The sequence below is a fragment of the Podarcis erhardii genome (assembly GCF_964252035.2).
Source record: "Podarcis erhardii genome assembly, chromosome: 8".
Classification (NCBI taxonomy): domain Eukaryota; kingdom Metazoa; phylum Chordata; class Lepidosauria; order Squamata; family Lacertidae; genus Podarcis; species Podarcis erhardii.
In genome coordinates this window covers 92,703,658-92,720,400 of record NC_138499.1, presented here as the reverse complement: position 1 = coordinate 92,720,400, position 16,743 = coordinate 92,703,658, and the positions used below count along the sequence as shown (strand labels likewise).

Here is a 16,743-nt window from a genome sequence, read left to right as displayed (position 1 = left end):
TCTCCATACGGGCAGCTGCCAATAGAAAGGCTAAGAGGTCATCATTCGGGTAATCTTGAGTGGGTGGGGTCCTAAGTCCAAGTAGTGCTCATTTCCTTGAAGTCAGCACTCCAAAAAAGGTTTGATGGTGCCGCAAAACCACCAATAGAGAAATAAGTCCCTTTGACTGCACCCCCCCCCCCCAACATTTAGGATTGACTTCCTTAGATATTTGGGGTTGCACAGGGCCACCTATGCAGAATGAGGATTCCCTTATCTTTGCAGAAACCTATTTCAATGGGCTCTTGGACTACAAAGCTGTCCAATTTTGTTCCAACTTTATGTTGATCATTTTCAACATATTGTCAAAAAGCAAAAGTATTTGAATCCAACTATTATACTTTGGTTCTGAGTGAACATGTCAAGGCTATAACATTTGCAGATTCTCTTCCATCAAGTTCAATAATGCCCAGAGTCTCCACACAAGTAGCACTATGTAGAGAATTTTACATGGGATCAAATCAGTCTATATCGTAAGGAGCTCACAAGCATTACAGGACTTGTTCATAGTTCATAGTGTTGCTATTCTTCACTTAGACTAGTATTATCTGACAGGCACAGAGCAGAGTCCATTGTAAGACAGACACACACACACACACACACACACACACACACACCCTGGAAAAGCCACCTTTATACTGTAAACCTCCCTGTGATTCTTGGATGGAGGGCAGTATGTAAGCTTAATTAATAACAACAACAACAACTTAAAAATACAGTGTGGCTTAGTATCAGAAAGTACCAGCAGTGGGTACCTGTGTACTCCTGCAGTACAAAAAAGCAGCACTTGCCATGGAATGAGGCAAGGGCAATTTCCCAATTATCTTCTTTACTGTTATCACTGTAGATGGCAAATTCACTTCAGATGAAACAAGAAACACCTCTCCTTGCCTCTTAAACCCTATGATCAGAATGAAGCAGCCCTGCTGAAGTAGTAGTTGTGCTTGACTCCCAGTTATCCAGAATGTTATATACTCAGCTCTATCGACAGGCGTCGGATCACGTTGCCGATGCTTACCCTTCCCATCTTTGCTTTTCTTTTTCACTGATATGTTTGGAGTCAGAGTAGGAGATTCTGGTCGCGGAGCTTTGGGTTTCTTCCCTGAAATAAAATGACTGTTGTATGAACTTTCACACTGAAACTATAAAACAGACATAGGGCAACCAATGCTTTCAGTGAATATCGAACCCACGGCACGTCAGATTTAAAACAACCAAACTGCTAGATAAGATCACAACAGTTCAAGGACCCAGCACACCAATGGAGTCCAAGTCAATGATTTTACAGTACTTATTTTGTGGGACAAATAGCTTCCCAATTATGGATCTCCAAATAATTTATCCAAAACTTAGCAATAAGCCTTTGCTAGTTAAATTCTGATAATTTATATTTATCCCATTTAGCAATGAGCTAAATAGGCATCTAAGAATCAATATTTTATTTATTTTTATTTTATCGCATCAACTGATTTTAAATAAAAACTGTAAATGGCTTACAAAAATATTAAAATTACCAATAAAAAGTTAAAAACAAGCGATTAAAACAATTAAAATTAACAGTAAAAGAGTAAAACATCAATATCTACAGTTTACAAAAAGAATAAAACAATCAAATCAGTAAAAACAGTTAAAAACAGCTATTAAGAACATTATTTAAAATAATTAAAATCAATGATAAGCCTAAAACCAGATTAAAATACATGTAAACACTCCACATATCTAGATAGGCTTGCATTAAAAAAAGCTTTTAGCTGGCACCAAGAAAAGTGCAGTGAAGGGGCCTGCCTGATGTCATGAGGCAGGGAGTTCCAAAGTGCAGGTACTGCTGCACTAAAAGATCATTTTCTTACAAACGTGAAGCAAGTAATATGTGGCTCTGTAACAGCACCAGTTCTGCTGGTTGAAGCAGATGAGTGGGAGCATATGAGGTAAGCATAAAGTAAAGTAAAAAAAGTAAAGAAGTTCCAAGTCATTAAGCTTGGCCTGGAAACAAAATCCGTAACCAGGGCAGATCCTGGAACAGAGATGCTCTATGCTGACAAGGCCTCACTCCTGTTAGCAACCATGCAGCAGCATTCTGCACTAAGTGCGGTTTCTGGGTCAGAGCGTAAGCGCAGCTCCACCGAGAGTCCATTGAAGCAATCCAATCTTGAAGTCACCAGTGTCTGAACTACTGTGGTCAAGCTCTCGTGGTCCAGAATGGTTCAAGCCACCGTTCCAGTCACAGTTCGAAAAAGATGCTTCTAGACACTGAGGCTGCCTGGGCCTCCAATGATGAAGATAGATCTGGAAGCATCCTCAGGCTGCCTTCAGTGGTAGCGCAACCCCACCAAGGGTAATTGACCATTTCCCCACATGGTCAGCATGGTAATGTGCCAGGATGTCCCCAGTTCCCATCTCATGTAAACAAGGAGGTACTTGGCCCCCCGCCCCATTTCTGATATGAATGCTAAGCATTATTACACATTGGCCACATTTGCACAACACAATCCTGGCTGGTCTGGAAGTCATTAATCATGGTTCCCGGTACACATGTAACAGGAAGCTATGTCAACTGTGACTTCCTGATCTGATTTCCTCACTTGCCTGAAGGGAGAAGTGAAATGGAAGCAAAGAGGTTCATGTGACTGTACAAAACGAGCACATGTCATGTGGTTTATTAAACAACTTGACCATGTGATTATTGTATAATCATCTTTATCAATTTATATTATATGTATATCTAAACATATACATGGGAGGAATTCAACGTCACACTAAGGTGGTAATTCTGTCAGCACAAGCATTTCGGCTTGCACACAGTTCTGTGCAGAGCAAGGGGAGAAACTCCATTGGGTAACAACAGAAAGGACTTATGCAGGGCTTCCACTGATGCAATTCGTTAGTTGAATCTACCCACCATTATGGCTCATGCCATGTTGGAGACTAAGAATCATAGAATCTTAGAGCTGGAAGGTACCCCAAGGGTCATCTAGTCCCACCCCCTGCAATGCAGGAATTTCAGCTAGAGCATCCATGAGAGATGGGCACTCTGCTTAAAAACCTCCAAGGAAGGAGAATCCATCACCTCTCGTGGGAGTCTGTTCCACTGCTGAACAGCTCTTACTGTCAGAAAGTTTTTTCGAAGGTTTAGTTGGAATCTCCTTTCTTGCAACTTGAAGCCATTGGTTCGAGTCCTACCCTCCAGAGCAGGAGAAAACAAGTTTGTTCCACCCTCCACGTGACGGCCTTTGAGATATTTGAAGATGGCTATCTTGGTCACCTCTTTTCCAGGCTAAACATACCCAGCTTCCTTCAAGCACTCCTCATAAGGCTTGGTTTCCAGACCCTTGATCATCTTGGTTGCCCTCCTCTGCTCACCTTCCAGCTTGTCAACATCCTTCTTAAATTGTGGTGCCCAAAATTGGACACAGTATTCCAAGTGCGGTCTGACCAAGTTAGAATAGAGTGGTACTATTACTTCCCTTGATCTGGACGTTAGACTTCTGTTGATGCAGCCAAGAATAGCATTAGCTCTTTTTTGCTGCTGCATCACACTGTTGACTCATGTTAAGCTTGTGGTCCACCAAGACCCCTAGATCCTTTTCACATGTACTGCTAGTAAGCCAATTGTCCCCCATCCTATATATGTGCATCTGGTTCTTCCTGCCTAAGTGCAGAACCTTACATTTGTCTTCACTGAAATTCATTTTGTTAGCTTGCGCCCAGTTCTCCAATCTGTTACAGTCATTTTGAATTGTTCTGCTCTGGTCAGACCTCACCTGGAGTACTGTGTCCAGTTCTGGGCACCACAGTTCAAGAAGGACACGGACAAACTGGAACGGGTCCAGAGGAGGGCAACCAAAATGGTCAAAGGCCTGGAAACGATGCCTTATGAGGAACGGCTAAGGGAGCTGGGCATGTTTAGCCTGGAGAAGAGGAGGTTAAGGGGTGATATGATAGCCATGTTCAAATATATAAAAGGATGTCACATAGAGGAGGGAGAAAGGTTGTTTTCTGCTGCTCCAGAGAAGCAGACACAGAGCAATGGATCCAAACTACAAGAAAGAAGATTCCACCTAAACATTAGGAAGAACTTCCTGACAGTAAGAGCTGTTCGACAGTGGAATTTGCTGCCAAGGAGTGTGGTGGAGTCTCTTTCTTTGGAGGTCTTTAAGCAGAGGCTTGACAACCATATGTCAGGAGTGCTCTGATGGTGTTTCCTGCTTGGCAGGGGGTTGGACTCGATGGCCCTTGTGGTCTCTTCCAACTCTATGATTCTATGATTCTATGATTCTATGAATTCTGATTCTTTCTTCTGAGGCATTAGCTACCCCTCCCAAATTGGTGTCATCTGCAAATTTGATGAGCATCCCCTCAATTCCTTCATCCAAGTCATTTATAAAGACATTGACCAACAAAGGGCCCAGGACAGAACCCTGCGGCACCCCACTTGTCACTTTTTTCCAGGATGACAAGGAACCATTAATGAGTACTCTTTGAGTTTGGTCAGTCAACCAGCTACAAATCCACCTAACAATAACCTCAAGAAAGTCTTTATTTTTTCTTTGTCAAAAGCCTGACTGAAATCAAGATATACTATGTCCACAGCATTTCCCTGATCCACCAAGTTTGTAGTTCCATAAAAAAATAATAATCAGATTGGTGTGTCATGACTTATTTTTGAGAAACCCATGCTGGGTCTTTGTAATCACAGCATCCTTTTCTAAATGCTCACAGAGCGACTGCTGAATTATCTGTTCTAGGACCTTTCCTGGTACTGATGTCAAGCTCACTGGTTGGTAGTTACCTGGGGACAGCATTTGCCCACCTCCAGTCTGTAGGGACCTCACCTGTTTTCTAAGAATTCTCAAATATAATAGACAAAGGCTCTGAAATTACATCCATAAGCTCTCTTGGATGCAGCTCATCAGACCCTGGTGATCTGAATTCATTTAAAGTAGCCTGGTGTTCCCTTACTTCCTCTTTTCCTATCTTGGGCTGCAGCTCCCTCCTTACATTATTTATTCTGTTATCACCCGGTTGGGCATCACTTTCCTTTTGGGTGAAGACAGAGCTAAAGTAGGTGTTGAGGAGTTCCGCCTTTTCTCTGTCACCCTATAGCATTTCTCTATGTTCCCCACGCAGAGGACCTGCCACTTGCTTGTTCTTCCTCTTACTTCAGACATAGCCAAATAAACTTTTTTTATTATTTTTAACCTCTCTTACAAGCCTGAGCTCATTCTGACTTTAGTCAGCCTGACTTTCCCCCTGCAACTGTAGGCTACTCGTGTATGCTCCTTCTTTGTGATTTCCCCTTTCTTCCATTTCTTATACATGCCCTTCTTAACTCTCAGCTCATCTGTAAGCTCCTTATGCAGCCACACTGGTTTCCTTCCACTTTGCTTGCCTTGTAACTGGAATGTACTTTAAAAAAGGAAGAAGCACCTCCCTGTGATGGGCTTTCACACAGATGGCATGCTGTTTAGGCATATGCATCAGCTGAGAGGTGCCTAAACACATAGGCTTCACACCAGCACAAATAACACAGAAAGGAGCCATAAGCTGAATCCGACCTCTGGTCCAACTGGCTCAGCACTGTCTACACTGAATGCCAATGGCTTTCCATGCTTTCACTGTCCTACCTGGAGTTGCTGTGGATTAAAACTCAGAACTTTTGCATGGAAAGCAACTGCTCTACCATGGAGTCTTGGCCTCCCCAATTAAATGATGTACTTTCAATATTTGTGCCACCTGTGTGGAGTTCAATCACCAGGAAGGAGTTTCCAGACGTCTCTGCATTTTAAATCAGTTTTAGGTTTGCAGAATTGAAGTAGGCTGAACATGCTGCTAACCTATAGCTTCTACTCTGAAAATACCCAAGAATCAGAGTAGGTAGGTACTGAATTTAAACAGTTCAGTTCATGGTGTCTCTATCTTAGAATAATAATAATAATAATAATAATAATAATAATACAGAATGCTGCAGCGAGGCTCCTCACGGGGTCTCTGCCATGGGAGCATATTCACCCAGTGCTTTTCCAGCTGCATTGGCTCCCGGTGGAGTACAGGGTCAGATTTAAGGTGCTGGTTTTGACTTTTAAAGCCCTTCACAGCCTAGGACCCTCGTACCTATGGGATCGCCTCTCCTGGTATGCCCCAGGGAGGGCCTTAAGGTCCATATATAGCAACACCCTAGAGGTCCCGGGCCCTAAGGAAGTTAGATTAGCCTCAACCAAAGCCAGGGCCTTCTCAACACTGGCTCTGGCCTGGTGGAATGCTCTGTCTCTTGAGACCAAGGCCCTGCGGGATCTGATCTCTTTCCGCAGGGCATGTAAGACAGAGTTGTTCCACCTGGCCTTTGGCTCAGAATCAGTTTGATTCCCTCCCTGTTTTTCTTTTTCCTTTCTCCTCCTATGATAAGATTGCTCCCTAATTGTTTTAATGTTGTATCTTAATCTTTTAAATTGTATTTTAATCAACTTGTTTTTATTATTGGTTGTTAGCCGCCCTGAGCCCAGTCTTGGCTGGGGAGGGCGGGGTATAAATAAATTATTATTATTATTATTATTATTATTATTATTATTATTATTATTATTATCATCATCATCATCATCATCATCTTAAAATAATCAAATGTTTCTTCTTGTACATACCTTAATTGAAATATAAAACAGCGTCAAACACATCTACTTAGCTAAGAGATGTGATCATTCTGCTTTACTGATGAGCCACTATGCTAATTTGGATTATTTTTCCAATTGTTCAATGGATATTATAAACATGCACATACTTATTCCATTTGTAGGAGAATGTTTAGCACATAATCACATTTCTTACCTTTTCTCTTTTTTGGTTGCTCAAGTGCTAGAGTGCTTGGTGATTCAGCAAATGCATCTTGGATTTGGTGAACCTCCATCACCTCTGGAATCCCATCTAGTGTGACTGACACATGAGTTATAGGACCAAGGTCAACATCCTCCTCCATTCCAAACCCATGGGCTGCAGAAAAACAATAAAGAAGTCAATGAACACTTTAATGCTTTTGGAAAGGTTTCTAGGAATGAGGTTACAAAATAGTCAAGGCTCTGTAAGAACAAAAGCTGACTTTTGAATTTCAATCACTTTAACAGAATAACTAATAAAATGCTAATGTATCTTGACACATGTTAATTTGAATATACTTAATGTAGGTTACCTATTTCTCTTGACTAATTAAGGTATCTACTTAATTACAACCTTACAGGGCTGTTAAGAAGGTGATACTGGATAACTCCATGTGTGCTGCCTTACCCTCTCTGAAGGAAGAGCAAGATACATACTGAATGAAAAAATGAATACATCAGCTCGTCCCGGAAGTGACTTAACCAAAAGTGAACCAAAAGAGAGAGGTCTTATAGTAGCTCCAAATCTGAAGCTACTGAAACGGATTAATGTGAACATCAAACCAATGTTTTAAAAAAATCAGTGATAAATTTAACATTTAAGTTGTAAAGAGAATGTGGAAAGAAAATGACGCTTGTGTGGATATTAAATATTTGTGCCTGATCCAGGCAACATTTTTACAGGTTTCATTAATGTCAATGGAAAGTTAGGTACAGGCTTAAATCTTTCCAAGACCAATTAGACTCAAAAGCAACTTCTGTGAAATCATGCTCCTTCTTTAAATAAAGGGAAGAAGATCTGCTAACGCTACTCCTTTAAAGTAAAAGCTTTTCATTAACCCTTCCATTTCCGAAAATTGGGAGATTAGGACTAATTGAAAGGGTTGTTAATGATATTTTTCAAATAGCCTTATTTACTTCCCTAGCCTGCCCTATGGTGCAATGGCAAAGCTACCAAGTAAACCTACTAGAGAGCTCAAGCCTTCTCTCCTGCAAAATCTAACACAGCCGCATAGTTTTTGGACAGAAGACACTTTGCACAGATGTATTCCTGTCAGACTCACTTGATCTCTTCTCATCCAGCATTGGGCCAGGAGAATCCATATTAAGAAGAGCTTCAGCAGCTTCGATGGTTTGCATTGTTTCATCTCCATTCTGACAAGACGCTTCAACTGCAGATAAGAGAGATAATTCAGCAAAAGACTAGCATATGAGGTGAAATGAAAACATTCTTTGATTTGGATTTCATGCCATATATGGGATCTTGGGACATAACTACAAATCCCATGAGGAGAAAATATTCATGATAGTGAATCTGTAGCTGCATTTCCTGCTTTCAGCCACTCCTGTAATAAGCTTTCTCAAGCCTTGCACATTTTCCACTTTGTTATGCATAAATTCAATGTCTCCCCATGATGTCAGGGATTGTGTTGAGGAGGAATGGTGGGAGTCTCCCCCTCCCCCTGCTCCTGATCAGCATCCTGAATCCTCCCAGGAGCAGTGGAACAGTATAGATTTGGAACAGTGGTTTACAGAGGGACATAGTTCAGAATACAGAAGTTGGGAAGAACTGGGAGACAGAGAGTTAACAGACTCACTTTCGCTGGAAAGCGCCCATCTGCTCAGCCCAAGGTCAAGGAGAGCAAGATAAGGGGCAGCACAGAAAGCAAAGTGGTTGCAAGATCAGGTTGTAAGACGCAAAAGTGATGTGAGTGACAAGGGGGGAAGTGGGGGGAATCCTTAATTGTGTGCACCTGCTTCTGCTTATCTACTGCCAAAGTGGGGGGGGGGAGGAAGCAGAGTCCCTGAAGCCTGACACACGGAGCTCTTGAATTATTAGCTATGTCAAGAAACAGCACCAAAAAGATTGACAAGTGAGGTGCTGTGTCTGGAGATTTCAGCTAATAATGAAGCAGAAGCAAGGCTCCCACAACAGTGTCTCAAGGAAAAACAAGATGGATGGAAAAACAATGTGTTGGTTCCAACATATTTTTAATTACATCTGTACCTCAAAAGGCCTTATGATTCTGTCTAACTTTATTATCAGTCAGCAAACTGAGCAATGGTTCCAAACTACAAGAAAGAAGATTCCACCTAAACATTAGGAAGAACTTCCTGACAGTAAGAGCTGTTTGACAGTGGAATTTGCTGCCAAGGAGTGTGGTGGAGTCTCTTTCTTTGGAGGTCTTTAAGCAGAGGCTTGACAACCATATGTCAGGAGTGCTCTGATGGTGTTTCCTGCTTGGCAGGGGGTTGGACTCGATTGCCCTTGTGGTCTCTTCCAACTCTATGATTCTATGAAACCACAATCCGTAGTTTGAAGTATGCTGGGAAATGATGGTTTGGTCTGATATCTGAATTGATAAATCATAGTTACAGCTGTTGATCTGCCTCAAGATTCAGTAATGAGATGAACTTTTGAAGGTGAGTACAGAAAGGATGAAAACAAAAGCAGATAAGCAGTTATAAACCATGGGTTTGCCCCTTCATTAGGAAGCTCAAACTATGGTTCAGTGTGATAACTCAATTGAGCTGGTTCAGGCAATCATAACTTGGCTTACTGAGCCAAAATATGCACAAGCTTTTGTCTGAGCACAGAGCCACTTCATGTGAACTGAAATGAAATCAAAAAGCCTTCAATTAACCATAGTTTCCCATTTCATTTCAGCTAGTAACCATGGTTTTCCAACTTGGACCAATCATGAAACCATGGTTAACTGGAAGCTTCCTGGTTTAACAGGTCAAAAGGCATGGACATATCTCAGCCACTGTGTCCTTAAGTGACAATGCAAAAAAAAAAAATGCTCACAAACCTGTAAGGGTGATATCATCATCTTCTATAATTTCTTCTTCTGCAACATCCAGCGAGTTCTCTGTTATCATGTCGCTGGGTTCAGCAACACAGGACAAACCAGAGTAATTGTTCAGGAGATCTGCACTGGGTACATGTTCCACAATGACAGCAGGAAAGATTGATGGATCACCCAGCTGTAAGAAGAAGGGGCAAGGCAAAAACAAAACATTACTTTATCAGCAAACAGTGGGAATAATTAGACATAATGTCACAACACAAATTGGCAAACGTGTTATCTGTCTCAACTTCATGAGTCAGCTGGAGCAATAAATTGCCTTGTAAGCATATCTTCCAATGTGTCTGCTGTAGCTTGAGGCATACTAGAATCCTGCTTTTTGGCACAGACATTGTGCATATCTGGGGTAGCCAATTTGGTTTCCTACAGAGCGTGGGTGGTGCTGTAGGACGTGGGTGGCACTGTGGGTTAAACCACAGAGCCTAGGGCTTGCCAATCAGAAGGTCGGCGGTTCGAATCCCCCCGACGGGGTGAGCTCCTGCCAATGTAGCAGTTCGAAAGCACGAAGTTCAAGTAGATAAATAGGTACCACTCTGGCGGGGAGGTAAGCGGCGTTTCCATGTGCTGCTCTGGTTCGCCAGAAGCAGCTTAGTCCTGCTGGCCACATGACCCAGAAGCTGTACGCCGGTTCCCTCGGCCAATAAAGTGAGATGAGTGCTACAATCCCAGATTCGTCCACGACTGGACCTGACAGTCAGGGGTCCCTTTACCTTTACAGAGAATTTTAGGCAAGAATTCTTATCATCACTAGCTGGGGATGATGGAAGTTGAAATCCATCACCTTCTGATGGGCACTGTGTAGGCTATCCCCGTCTAGATCATCTGATGAGTTGGGACCCACTAGTGGGACCCAGTGACGCAACATGGGGTGCAACAGGACACTAACAGTTTACACTTGCATGGTAGCAAAGTAATAAGTGTTCCTTAAAAATGTTGGAAAGTCATTTCCAGATAGAAAGGCTTCAAGACTACTATTCTAGATAATATTTTTTTTAAGAATAATTTTTTATTAACCGACCAATCACATCAAATCAAACCAAATTACATAAATTCCAAATTACACAGCCAAATTTTAAATTTTTGTTGGGGGTACCCATATTTCAAGTTCCGAAGGGGATCCAATCAACTTCTTGCTTCTTACTGCTGTTTTAATGTCCACAAATCTAACCTTATGATGTTCACAGTACTATCCAGTCCTTTCTTATTGTTTTTCCACATCTCTTGTTGTTATTTTCATATATTTTTCCTTTCTCTTTGTGACCTCTGATAATCTCCGCAAGCTGGTTAGAACAGTTTGTAATCCTGCGTGGATATTATTTTTTTTATCCAGTAACCTTATCCAGACGTTTTCCATATAACATCACTTCCATACATCAAAACAGTCTTAGGGTCATTCACAGAATCATAGAATCATAGAGTTGGAAGAGACCACAAGGGCCATCGAGTCCAACCCCCTGCCAAGCAGGAAACACCATCAGAGCACTCCTGACATATGGTTGTCAAGCCTCTGCTTAAAGACCTCCAAAGGAGACTCCACCACACTCCTTGGCAGCAAATTCCACTGTCAAACAGCTCTTACTGTCAGGAAGTTCTTCCTAATGTTTAGGTGGAATCTTCTTTCTTGTGGTTTGGAACCATTGCTCCGTGTCTGCTTCTCTGGAGCAGCAGAAAACAACCTTTCTTCCTACTCTATGTGACATCCTTTTATATATTTGAACATGGCTATCATATCACCCCTTAACCTCCTCTTCTCCAGGCTAAACATGCCCAGCTCCCTTAGCCGTTCCTCATAAGGCATCGTTTCCAGGCCTTTGACCATTTTGGTTGCCCTCCTCTGGACACATTCCAGTTTGTCCGTGTCCTTCTTGAACTGTGGTGCCCAGAACTGGACACAGTACTCCAGGTGAGGTCTGACCAGAGCAGAATACAGTGGCACTATTACTTCCCTTGATCTAGATGCTATTCTCCTATTGATGCAGCCCAGAATTGCATTGGCTTTTTTAGCTGCCGTGTCACACTGTTGGCTCATGTCAATCTAATCTGAAGCACTTTCCAATTTTACTTAATCACTCTTCAGAATAAAGCCCATGCTTTAAAAATGTTCTGTACAATAAAATGAATATACAAGGAAGACAAAGAAGGAATAGTAATTAGTATAAGAGAATCTCCCAGGACATTCTATACAAGATCTCAAAGTAGCTGTTCTATTACAAAGGAATTTCAGAAATAGACTGGAAAGAGAAGCTGCTGAATTGCAACTTATCACCAAACTTAAAACTATGGAGAGACCTGGTTTGAACAAAGACATTGGATTCTTATCCCATTATACATGACAAAGCCATTTTTCACCTTCTCACCCCTTGCTTTTTCCTGTTAGACCTATTGCAGTCGTTAAGAGTCGTCAACAGGCTCATCGCAGCTATCTGCCAATCACCCATTCCCACCACCCTTCTGAGTAATACCCCTCCCCACCTTCTCACTATATAGAAAGGTCCGGTGACTTCTGTTTCAGTGTATCTGAAGTGTGCATGCACACGAAAGCTCATACCTAGAACTAACTCAGTTGGTCTTTAAGGTGCTACTGGAAGGAATTTTTTTATTTAGTATAAGAGAATAAGATTTAAAATATTGTACTTTAAAAAAAAATTATGTGCAAAGCAGAGAAAGCTACATTAATATTAAATTATGGAAGCTCTGCACAAATAAAATACTTAGCTAAACTGAATGACTTACAACAGGGAAGGGGAACCTGTAGCCCTCCAGATGTTGGGACTACAATTCCCATCTTCCCTGACCGCAGACTGTGCCTGCGCAGGCTGATTGGAACTGAAGTCCAACAGGATGTGGACTTAAAATGTTGGGAGATGGCAGAAAGTTAGAAGGAATTATTTCACACCTTTTCGGTTCCTCCAGACCACTTGAAGTTCTTTTTTCTTCCAGACTTTTAATAGATGCTATTGCTGTTGTTCACATCTGTCTTGTCTCAGGAGACACCTGGAAGACAGCACACCTCCCGGGACATCTCATTTCCTCCGCACACTGGTGCCTCTGTCCCCGTCAGTAGGTAGTCACCTACCCCTGCCACTTGTCTCTCCCTCCTCTGGGGAGTGGCAGGAATCATGATGTCTTCCACAGCCTCCTCAGAGTGTTCTAAGGTCTGCATCTGCTGTTCTTGAGTCTTTTCCTCTTGACTACTGGCGCTTATCTGGATATTATTAGGACAGGTTACAAAGGCAGGAACCTCATGGCTCAAGTACTTCCCACTCCTTCCTCTCAGCTTGCCTTCTCCACACTGCAATTCCCTTTCTCAGAAATCATCTCCACGGAAGGTAGCAAGTGGGTTATTGGCATACTCATCCATGATCCAAAAGGGTTAGGTCAAGAATGGAAAAGGACTCCTCCAAATCCATCTCCTCCTGTCTCTTCCTCCTCTCCTCTGGAGGGTGGAAAGAGAGCCGCAATTACCATAAAGTTCCTCTCCCTCCGCTTCGCCAAGCTGTCAAAGCCCGGCAGCAGCGGCAACGGCAGCAGCAGGCGCAGCCAGACCCCCGCCAGCCAGCCAGCCCGCCCGCCCGCCCGCCCGGCTTCCTCTCCTTTTTTTGCCAGCGGCAGAAGGCTTTGCTCTCCCCCTTCTGCGACCTCCTCGCCAAGCCGAGCGAGCGCGGGCTCCCTAACCAGTGGATTTTAGTAGGGGCAGAGAGCTGCTAGTGCAAGTGCGCCCCCGCCCAGGTTGCGCCCGGTGCGGCCGGCACCCCTGGCACCCCCCACGCTACGCCACTGCAACTCAGCTCTACTGAGAAACACTGCATCTTGTCCTGTCACTCAAAGTGTGTCTAGGTGAGCTTCAAGTTGCTGGACCTTCTCTTCCAGCAAAGCAACCAGCTTACACTTGCTACAAATGTACTTTCACACGTTCTCTGGCAGAAAGACCAACATGGCACAGGTACTGCAGGTCATGGCAGTAGCTCCCTTGCCCTCTATGACTCTTGGTCCTATGCACACCGTGAGACAGGACTCCAGGCCTCCCCGTCAAACTGCCCTCGCAAATGCCCACCTGCAAGTTCTGATCACAAGTTCATGGTTGTGAGCTCCCAGAAGCTGCAATGTGCTAAGTTTGCTGCTGGCTGCTAACTTCTCCCTAAGGTTTACTCCAAGTATAACACAGCTAGATATCTGCCAATGTGTATGATTTAAATGCTTTTGGAATTCAATCTTTTAGCAGAGACACCATTTCAACAGAGTTTTATAAAAAGAGGCAGTATAAAATTGTGATAGGAGTAATTTGGCAACTTTCATAGAGTTGTGACCATGCATTAGCTAACAAGTTCACATACAGGCATTAGTTCCTCTTCTATGAGTGTCCCACAGATGTCTCTATTCTTCCTTAAATTCTATTATATTAGCTCAGCTCAGTGGAACTGGAACAACCCCCGTTCACCTTGTGGAGCCAAGAGGAGAGTGGGTGATTCTCTTGCAAGTGTGCTGGGCTTCTGAGGTACTTGGGGCTGGTGACCAAGGCGTGACAAAAAATATGCAAACCATTTATTGCATTTGTAATACTTAGCATATGAAGAGGCTTTTAGAATACAGTTCTGTATTTAGACTCTTCTTTATCTTAGGCAACTTCCTCTTCTGCTCTTGCAAACTTTTCCTTTTCTAAAGGAGAAGTTACAAATGAGACATATTTACTATATGAAGAAACCTTTAGAATACAACTATGTATTTGCACTTTGCATGTTTTTTTCCAGCTTAGGCAATCCCTACTGTTGTAAAAATCTGTTCTTACAGAAGTCAAGAATTATCTGTTATTGACAGTGCAAGCCTATACATCTACTCAAATGTAAGCACCATTCAGTTCAATGAGAGTTACTCAAAGGTAAGTGTGCAAGGATTAGAGCTTAAGAGCACTATCAATTTTCGGTTTCTGGCTGACTTCATGATTAATGGCAGTAGCTCTCCACTGCCCTCCGGGGCAGTAAGGAAGTTCAGGAAGGGGAAAGCCAAAATTTATGAGGTAAAATTCCTGGCAATGTTCCCCAGTGGGTTCTGGGGAGTTCACTGCAACCCGCTACTCCGCTTAAGCCTGTGTCTGCCGACTTGAAAGGCAAAGTGGGTATTACCTGGCATGATTCGTGACTGGTTCCTCATTAATTTGAATACTGGCATTAATCATGAGGCACTCACACTCCTGGTCTGGTCCAAAAGTAATTTTAAATGAAGTCCATTCAGCCTCGATCGAGGGGGGAAGGCATAATAAAACCTTGTTAAATTCCTTATTGAGCATAAATCAAAAGCCTCCCCCTTCTTTTCCTTGGTGACAGATACATTAACAAAGCCACAGCTACACAAATACTGAACGAAGGAAGATAATTATTAACTCTCCCAGCACCATCAATTTTCCAGAGAGACTAAATATATATATTTTTTTCATTTTAACTGACATTTAACAGGTGTGCTGCACTTATTATTTTTTACATGTAACCAATTATGTTGTACTAGACAGAATATGCATTGCTCCAATGCAGCCTTCTTCAACCTGCTGCCCTCCAGTTGTGGCAGTACAACTCCCATCATCCATGCTGGCGGGGGCTGATGAGCTGCAGCCCAAAGCATTTGGAAGGTATCAGGTTGGGGAAAGCTGCTCAAATGGGATGCTTTTATTTATTGGGTTATAGATGCCACTGATGAAAGGCTAATTTGGGACTGAAGTGTACCAAATTCTTGGTGGAATAAATTTATCTCTGCACATTTGTATGAACGTTTTGTGCTATCCTTATCAGTCCTTTTGCAGAGCAGGTGTCTGTAATCAGTTTCCGTATCAGACTGTCAGCAAAGATAGGAAGAAATCAGGAGAGAATAACTCAGCCCAGACACAGAAACCACAATAGATGTAAAGCAAATGTCACCTTCTGTTATAATACATTTTAGCATTGTTCATTGGTAGTGATGCAAAGCACTGTTAATACAAACCATGGTTTGAAATCAATTAATACAAAATGGTGGCAACTGGTTTACAAGATTAGAACTGAGAAAGGAATTTCTCCAGAGTTAAATGGAGGGCATGTACCAAAGCTGGCAAACCAGGCATCTTTTGTTCAATTCAGACATCACTTCAAAATATGACTAAGGAAGCCCAACTAAAGCTTGTGTGATGGCTGAATTGTCAAACCATGGCTTACAATCAGCTGGAAAGCCATAATCAGAAGCTAGAATCAGAACTTAGCTTTTCAAAGCTAACATTTGTGCTAACTATGGTTTGACATGATGTTTGAATTAACAAGCCATAGTTACAGCAACTGCATCTCTTTCAGGGGTTGCTTTACCATGGAGATAGATGGGAGTAAATTTATGAAACTGAGAGGGCAGAAAACAAAGACCATGAGATGCATCAATGAGTTGTGTTTTGCTTGTACATTTGGAAACACAAAACATGGATTGGGTTATAAACTATGGCTGGCTGAAACCCTGCTTTAATGTGTTGTCTGCGCTAAGCCAGTATCACATCTGAACTGGACCTATGGGCAGTACCAACAAAAACTCTAAAACACTGCATCCTAAAATCCGAAATGTTTATATTCACAAACCATTGATGCATTAAGCTGTTGGCATGCAAGAGTAAAAACACACATACTAGAAGATAAAGACACCCAGGGGGAAAAGACCCTCTGTGTGGCAGGCAAGAGTGTTGGACAGAAAAGTCATATTGGAAGAGGGACAAGACTCAAGCTGACCGGACAGGGTGGGACACAAGTAGGCAAATGCCTGAGGCGCATGGCAGAGTGACCAAAGGTTAGAGCACAGGAGGGAGCAGAGGTAGCTATGGTTTAGGTCTGGAAGACCAGAGGATCTACGAGGAACATGCATTTTACTATTATTATAAGAACTGAGCAGCAGATACCAAATGAACAATATATACATCTAATTCTAAGTACAGAGTAAGATCAGCTTTACTCACCAGCATCACCATGTGC

The 16,743-nt window shown here is 42.5% G+C and overlaps 1 protein-coding gene across 3 annotated transcripts in view; it reads right to left on the bottom strand.

Annotated features, from left to right (window-relative positions):
* Positions 1 to 16,743, bottom strand: part of ELF1 (E74 like ETS transcription factor 1) — a 76,520-nt gene that overhangs the window by 16,178 nt on the left and 43,599 nt on the right. For all 3 annotated transcript variants that reach the window (XM_081872751.1, XM_081872752.1, XM_081872753.1), the window contains exons 3-6: positions 9,716 to 9,890; positions 7,967 to 8,074; positions 6,859 to 7,020; positions 1,058 to 1,141 (exon numbers count right to left, since the gene is read on the bottom strand). In XM_081872751.1, the coding sequence (XP_081728877.1) occupies positions 1,058 to 1,141; positions 6,859 to 7,020; positions 7,967 to 8,074; positions 9,716 to 9,890 (529 nt within the window). The remainder of the gene's footprint in view (positions 1 to 1,057; positions 1,142 to 6,858; positions 7,021 to 7,966; positions 8,075 to 9,715; positions 9,891 to 16,743) is intronic.